Source organism: Dendroctonus ponderosae, unplaced genomic scaffold (genome assembly GCF_020466585.1).
Source record: "Dendroctonus ponderosae isolate FM_Combo_2020 unplaced genomic scaffold, Dpon_F_20191213v2 Dpon_F_20191213_7, whole genome shotgun sequence".
In the NCBI taxonomy this organism is placed as follows: Eukaryota; Metazoa; Arthropoda; class Insecta; order Coleoptera; family Curculionidae; genus Dendroctonus; species Dendroctonus ponderosae.
This window is the reverse complement of record NW_026018916.1, coordinates 2,617,073-2,625,411: the sequence shown is the minus strand read 5'-3', so window position 1 is coordinate 2,625,411 and position 8,339 is coordinate 2,617,073. Positions and strand designations below refer to the sequence as shown.

Sequence of the window (8,339 nt, the reverse complement as noted above, 5' to 3'; positions counted from 1 at the left end):
CTTACATCGAAACGAATCGATTGAGCTAAAAAAACACTCATGTGAAATTTTCATTTTTGGTAAAAATTTTTCCAAGGGTGTGTCAACTGATTTTAACTAAATTTGAATACGGGTGGAAATGCCTGCCGTTTAAATCCAATTAACATGCCCAGGAAGGCGGTTATGTGTGAGCTTGATAAAGGAAATTGCGCTTCTTCTCATCTAGTTGAGAGATAATATGCGCAAACAATCGTGTGTGTGTACGGTGAGGAAATTGCAAGAACATCAGCTCTAGAGAACATTTTCCGCTAAGCACACGGGTGGCTTTAAAAGCGTTTCCAAACCAAATTTATTAAAAAAAAACAAGTTTTTGCCACATGAAACATTCAAGATTAATGATGACTTTGGCCATTCTTTCGAACGAATCGCTTCTGGTTTTGTCGTAAACAGCATCCCGCGTAGAAACCGTGCAAAAAAAGAATCGGAATAACCTGGTCAGAAGCAGTAAAAAGCAAGTTTAGTCGCACACATACATGTTTGCATTTAAAAGTCGAATAATTTCTGTCGAAGTGATTGCTAAAATTCAACTGCGTTGAAGCCCGAATAAGTTAATTTCGTTGGCCTGCCACATTCTATTGAAAATACGCATACATTTTAACATCGCACAAAGCCACATTATTAATTCCCATTTGTGTTTTTAATTACTTTCAAATAACAGTTAATGGCAAGCTATGGTTGGTGCATTTTGCATCGAAGTTTGATCATTTTGAGTTTTACATTCTGGGAAACTTTCGATACCCAGCTCGGCCCCCTGGAACTTTTCAATTTTATTGTTTAAATTTTGGCTTTTATAAAAATTTGAATCTTCCTAACTGAAGGAAACAGCAATTTGAAGTTTTTACCATCTTTTGGTGACTCTAATGAGGCTCAAAGTTTAATCCCCAGTAGTTAATAATTAGAGCTTTAAAACTTGTAGATCAATCTGTGAACGAACGGCTGGAGAACCTGTAGAACATGCAAAAAGCTAATTTTGATGTTTGCCATAAAAAGCTAGAACTAAAGAAAGCAATAAAGCAAATTGTCAAGGAAATAATGTTCGACCAGAATCTCGGGCGTATTTTATTAAAACCCGTTTCCGGCTGAACGATAATGGCAATTTTAATAAAACCACTTCGTTTGGGGGCCATAAAATGGCGTTTCGTGGGGCGATGAAGACAGTACGGTTGTGAATTGACTTCTTCATATTTATTAAAGCTCTCTAAACTTGTGCAGATAATATTCCTAATCCTTTGTTTTACATTCCCCGTTGCTTCGCGTGATTATAAGCAAATGCCCTTTATTACAGCGAAATTTGTTCTCCCTTGATATTCTCCCAGCCAAGCGGGATAATGTAATGTAAAGCCTTCTATAAATGTCATAAGATTTGGATAATCCAATATACATTTTTGATTAAGTTGCTCAGCTTTTCCTGCGTTTTTATTAGTTTTTCAAATGCAAAAATTCTGAAGACATTTGGAACTTAAGAACCGCTCTTAGTCTTTGACTCAAATTTTGAAAACCGATTGGGCAGCAAAGCTCTAGATGCCATTGAGGGATAGAGCCCCTCTTTTCTATTTCAAACGTTATTCTAGAATTGTTTGTTTATCACGCAAAATGTAAAAGTTGTGAAGAAATTTGCCTCAAATTTTGAAAACCGATTGAGCTGATCGCTATCGCGTTTCTTGAAGGGTGAATTAACATTCCATTCTTGCCCCTTAAAAACCTTTTATATTTGCACTTCGCCCGGCTGGGAGGAAACTGGCTTTTCAGTCTCATTTCAGAAATTGGAGAAATGATTGGGAAAACCATTGAAACCACAATTGGTTCAAGCGTCTGACCCGGCTTTCTCTTCCTTAGCTAATCCAGGCTTTCACATTTATTTAGGATCGCGCAAACTTTCGCTTTCCATTCGCAATTTCCCCGACAGCCTGCCAATGAATGGCCAAAAATTCAATGCAGTTCAATTTGAATCGAGATTTATTCAGAAAAAGGCGGCTCATTGGGGACGCTGTTTGCTTATTGAAGCCTGTGTTTAACTATCAATGACCACTTTACATTTGGAGCTAAACAGCCGATTGTATTACAAGGCGTGAACTCGAGTTGCGTTATTTTCATCTCTAAAAGCGCGGTTTTCCTCTCCACGTGCACAAATGCACGAATGTGATCTCTTCAGTATTCCGGTTAACAACCAAGACTTAGAATTTAATAAGTGACTCTTGCACGTTTCAGAAATCCATGATGACCGCTTTATCGGGACGCCCACTGCGTCTGAACCCAAAAACATCGATACCAAAGAGAAGACGAAGTTAAGCAGAGCCGCTGTGACTTGCAAACTCACATAAAATGCCTCCGAGTTTCCAGCACCAATCAGAGCTGGAAGAAGCCAGCTTAGTGCCCACGGCACCAGTGATTGAGGGCCTGCAGAACGACAGCTTTTCGAACTATACGACTGAGGGGTTCGATCCCTCTGTGCTCTTGGAAGTGGCCATTCCTTTCACGATCGTGTACGGGGTGATTTTCCTGACGGGAGTGATCGGAAACATAAGTACTTGCATAGTGATCTCCAAGAACAAAAGCATGCATACCGCAACAAACTACTATCTGTTCAGTTTGGCCGTTTCCGATATGCTGCTGCTGTTATCGGGACTGCCGCTTGAAATGTACAAAATCTGGAGCCCGGACTCGTTTATTTTCGGACACTTCATTTGCTTCCTGCAGGGCTTCAGTGCCGAAATGTCCGCCAATGCCACCGTAAGTACGAATTGCAAAGTTAATTGTCCTGCTGTTTGGAAAAAATTAAGCAAACCGTCCATTTGCTACGCGCTCTGCAAAACCGGAAGCAATCAGTTCTGGCAGAGGCACTTTGCGTGATAAATTCCTCCCTACTTAGGCCTACATCGAAAGTAATTTTCAGGATTCGAGAAACTTCTAAGGATTCCATCAACACGGTGTATGGAAGCAATGGAATAAATTGCTGCCGGTGAAGGACCGGAAGGTGAAGGGCATATGTGTGACGCATTTTTTGATTCGAAATCGTGGATTATTTTATTTTTTCTTCTCGAAGCCTGTATGGTGACGAACCGGGTAAAATGTCCTCACTTTGTCTGCAATAAGCCAAAATAACCAAAGTTTCTTGCGGTCATTGCTTGAAGCTTGTGAGTTTTCGGGTCACTACGATCAAAGCACATTAAAAAATATCCAAAAAATTGTCTGATGATGACAACATCCAAACCCCTTTCACAAATAGAGCGCACTTTGGCCTATAAAACGCACTCAAAATCGCATCTCCAGCTTTAAAAAAAAATCTTCAAACTAGCCTGATGATTGCTCAAAATCGAAACTTCTACGCTTTATAAAACCGACTATGCCGAACAAAATCCATACAATCATTAAACCCGAACCGAAATAGTTTATAAAGGAAAAACTTGAAAAGTTCGGCCCGCATTAATAATATCTAGTTGTTTAATAGTGCCACTCAAGAACGTATCTCGCATCGATTGTCTCACTCGCACCCGTAGAAATCTATCAGAGGTGTCAGATTGCGGCGCGTGGCTACGTTCGAACTTGGCACCTTTGCGAGACAAAACAAATCGGTTTTGAGCGAGAAAAAATGTGAAAAATATTTGAAATTTCTTAAAACTAGTCAACATTATTCGGTTTTTGAACCGTAAAATCCCCCAGAAATTATAGAATACATAATTCCAAATCACCAGTGTTTGGATAAACTCAATATAGGCTAGTGCAAATAATGTTTTTGAAACAAAACCGTTTATGCGCGAGAAAAAAATTAAATACTGAACGAAAATTCGAAACGGCACTAGCGTAGAAGCGCTGGAAACAAACAAAATTTTCCTGAAAATTCCCTGAAAATGATGCAAAATGGAAACGTCTTCCACTCATAAATGCTGGAAAATTGCCTGATGATGATTGAAAGTTGAAACGTTTGCCACTTATGGAGCAGCTTTTGCCCTAGAAAACACATACAAAAACAACTCACTTCACTACTTCCTGCATCATTGAAAAAAATTCAAACTTTGGCCTGCAAAACAACCTCGCAATTTTGTCGGATAATCTCAACATTTCTTTAAAAAAATGTGTTTGTCTATAAAAGCCGTTTAGCAACGTGATTGTTCAATCAATCAAATACCCCAACTGTTTTTCTTCGCGATATTAGTTTGAACAATACCGTAATTACTTGCAATCGAGCTGCGCCTGTTGAAAATACTACTTTGAGCCGAACTTTCGTTGTTTTATTGGAAATTCCGACGAAGGGAAATAATACAAGAAAAAACAGCGCAACATCAATAACGTTGGTGCTGTTTTATGTAAATAAAACTACCCTTGAAATTGAAAAGCTTCCAACACCTACAGCCAAAGACGGTGAAACTAGTCGACAATAATTCGTTATGAAGCATAAATAGAAGTAAATAGAAAATTCCTAACCCACATCGCTCTGAATGTTTCGCAAATAACGAATCGCATAAATTGCATTAATTTCCTTTTAAACCTCAGTCGCTTAATACTGATCTGACGAACGCCATTAATGGGAAAAATTATGCAAGAATAAGAGCGCTGCTGCATGGATAGTAGTTTCCTGACCTAATTCCAACTGAATATGAAGAAACGTGAGGCATTGGAAGCTGTAACTTTGTGGGCGGAATTTTGCTACAAAATAATTGAATATGTGATGGGTTTAGACACTCCAGCTGAGCGGAAAGTGTAATCCAATCACACGTACTTTGGGTGTAAATAATAAATAATGGAAAGCATTGAAACGATTCTGTTGGAGACAAGACTGTAAGGGATTCGGCGTCCCATATTTATTCCATTATTAGTCCGATTTATTCCGGCGTTGTAACCAGCAAATTAATAAATGATTGGTTCACACAGTGGAAACCAGAAAATGTGATTTTTTGCTTGAGGTCGGGAAACTAAAATAATATTTAAGCTCTTCTATTGGGGGAGTGTTTCTGGTACAAAAACACATTGAGGTGGCTGGCAGTTTGCCACGCCCTTTGCTAATTTGTCACACGTGCCACTCTCAGGTATGTTTTTCTTTCCCACATAAGTGAAATTCTTGGAGGAAACGGTCAGAAATTAAGCGAAATAATTCGCTCATTGATTGAGTGCCACTTATCGTGGAAGTGAAATATCTGGTTAATGCGGAAGAGGAATAATTGTGTTGGAAAAGGAAGTTCGAGAAACAAGTGGCGAATAATCACGAAAGATTTCGTTTAAGCAATTGGTCAAATACGTCTAATGGAAGAGAAACTTAACACAAACACCTAGACAAATCGATAGAGCAAACAGTGGTCTCTGAAGAGCCCTTACGGCTAGACGTTAATTTCCACTATCCTGAAATGCTCCTATTAGAGAAACCTTCGTGAGAATCGCCTGGATGGGTGCATTAAATATGCAGACAACTTTACGAGGCGATTATCAATACAAATAACCGGGTGAATGAAGTTGAGAGTTTTTGTGGCTTACAGGAAGAGTGAATAAACTAACTCGAACTAATTGAAACAAGACCGAACTCGGGACTGTTTACACCGTTCGCCGATGAAATCGAAACTAAAATAAAACAAAAGTGATCCAATCTAATAGTTTAAACAACTAGGCTTGTGTTGCGGTTGGGGAAAACCCTATGAGAGTGTCGATCCACTTTGATTTAGAGGGCTTTAGAGGACTGTATTTAAAAGAACTTTTGCGGCAAAAAGAGAGACGCAAGTAACCGGAACACAAGTAAAACGCAGCACTAATAGATGTAGTATTGTGGCAAATTAATGCGAATTAGACTGGACACAAAATTCAGTTCAAATATTTGATGCCAGGAACGGAAATAACAAGAAAAACCAAAAAATGTAATTCTCTATATTGCAGACAGTTAAGGCTTCCTATACGTTACTGCTCAGGTTGGCATAGAAATTCGGCCTGATTCTGATAGTCCTGGAGAAAGAAAGTGCGTTATAAACTACCCCTTTCACAAATTTCTCTAAAAAATCTGGAGGAATCAAGTCTGGTGAGCCCGGAGACCAAATTTAACAGGCCAGGACTTCACGAAAATTTATTTCCATCAAGCGATGATCTATGGGATTTTAAAGAGTTTTTGAATTTCTGGAAAATGTTGATAATTGACCGAGTTACAGGGTAAAGTGTGGAAGTATGTGCAAGTTTGAGAGTTTTACGCTTGCCAATATTCCGAGCCCATTCCGTTTCAAACGCGTTGCAAAAAAAAATGGAGCTTACAATTTGCAAACAATCTGATCTTCTATTTTGAAATTGAGTTAATCGAGGTAAAAATGCAAAGTATTTTGCTCGGGATATCGTCTTTTCGACTTTAAAACCATCAGAACTTCCAAGTTTTTCAACCGATTGCAATTTTCTGAGCTGCAGTTTTTACAGAAAATCGGACATTTTTCAACAAATTTCGAAGTCAGCCCGATCTTATCAGGTATGCAGAAAATTTCATCGAAAGTGAAAACATCACTCGCTTTAGAACGAATTTTCAATGATCCAAATCGGGCCCGTATTAAGAGAGTTACTAATTTATTCATACTGGAGGATCTGATGCGCAATATACCTTATTATAAAAACAGCTAAATATTCATAATATGCGTGTTACTCGCGTAGGTGTTTGCCATCATACAAAGTGTTCATTTTCTTAAATTATCAGTAAAATAAGAAAAAAAATGTGATTACTCGACGTAAACCCAGCACATGAGCCCCCTTCGGGATCCGCCCGGATTCTTTCTAGTAATATTGGAAGTTGAAAAGAGGGCCAACTGCTTCACTATAACTTTATATGACTCTACTAGAGAATACGGAAATATTCGATTGATTATTCCAATAGCGGAACCTAATGAGCAAAAACAGTACGTGAAGTTGGGCCAATATTCTCAGCCCGTTGAAAGTTGCTTAGAGAGCAACTTTTCCTTAAAGTTAATGGAAAGTCGAACTTTACGATCGACCATTCGTTCGCATCGAAATCCATCGACCGACTGGTGGAAAACACGAAAATTGCCTGTAAAACTATGGAAAATGCTCGATTAATTTTGAACGAGCTTTATAGTTTTTGATTGATCTGGGGCATTTTTGGAAAATTTCCAACGCCCAGTTGAGTTTCCCAGTTTCATCCAGAACAGAGAAAACAGCTAAAGGGAACAACACCAACCCTGCAAAGCCGATGAATGCAAAGAGCATGAAAATGAATTAAAATAAATTATATTACGCCCCCATTCATTCGTTTCCGGTTTAACTGAGCTCCTTTTCAAACTAAGAAGCAATTCATAATTAATTTTAGTGATCTGCTGTCCTGCCTGTTCCATATGGCAGGCATTAACCCAACAAAATGGAACACAAAAGCCTTCATATTCATCGAAATTACCTGGTGAAAGTGCGTGTGCTTCGAGTCCTTTTTGTATGCCTGTACATTTAAATAACTGAGGGTGCATTAGAGAAAAGTCCCAATAAAGCAATTTGCCTGCTTTCCAAATGGGAAAAACCTTCAGTTGCTCGACGTGAAAACCGCTCTGCAGCTTTGAAATAAAATGGAAACAAGGCCACCTTAATTGTTTTTATTCCTTTGCTGGCTTTGCGGTTCAATTAGCTCGTTGCTGAGACCAAAAACGCCTTGTTGAAAAAATTAACAGACAACTCCAAACGCACTTACTCCAACCTTTAGCCAGATACAACCTGGAAACTTAATTAAAATGCGAAACATAATTCGCCGCTATAAATCGAAGGGAAAAGTGGATTTTGCGGAGAGGAACTTAGAAAATAAATTGTAATTTCCAGTTTTATTAGTGACGTGGCGCGGGGTTATTAAATTTTTTTCGTCGGCACAAAAACAAATCTGGAATTCCTCAATGTGTTTGATTGGTCGGCAAAAGTTGCTCTCTCAATGTAATGCCATAGAAAGTCTGAAGCAATTTGGGACAAGGACGGGCAGGGTAAAAGTTGCCAGTTGGAAAACGCGCTTTTGCATAGGCCAGTAAAGAAAACTGGTGCCTGGAGAGCGCTTAGAACTTTTTCGGCATTTCGCTTTCATTAAATCTCACTAAATTGCCACCCTTCGAATAGGAGTCTATTTTCTACTTCCTTTCTCATTAGGTGGGAATTGACTGGGAATAGCAGTTTGCTGAACAGTTGGAAATCTGTGAATTGTCGATGGTTAACAGTAAGTCAAGTCGTGCAGGGCCCAACAACAGAACAAGCAAGGGCGGATCCATTCTCTATCCAACGATGCCAAAACGAATTCTCTGGCTCGAATGGTTCTTGAGAAACTTCGAAAAAAGCAGCGTCATGTTCAAGTGGATTTTGCA

At 39.0% G+C, this 8,339-nt stretch overlaps 1 protein-coding gene across 1 annotated transcript in view; it reads left to right on the top strand.

The window, feature by feature from the left end:
* LOC109539286 (pyrokinin-1 receptor) overlaps positions 1-8,339 on the top strand; it is a 24,874-nt gene that overhangs the window by 5,172 nt on the left and 11,363 nt on the right. The window contains exon 2 of the mRNA XM_019906942.2: positions 2,248-2,769. Coding sequence (XP_019762501.1) covers positions 2,362-2,769 — 408 coding nt within the window. The 5' untranslated portion in view covers positions 2,248-2,361. The remainder of the gene's footprint in view (positions 1-2,247; positions 2,770-8,339) is intronic.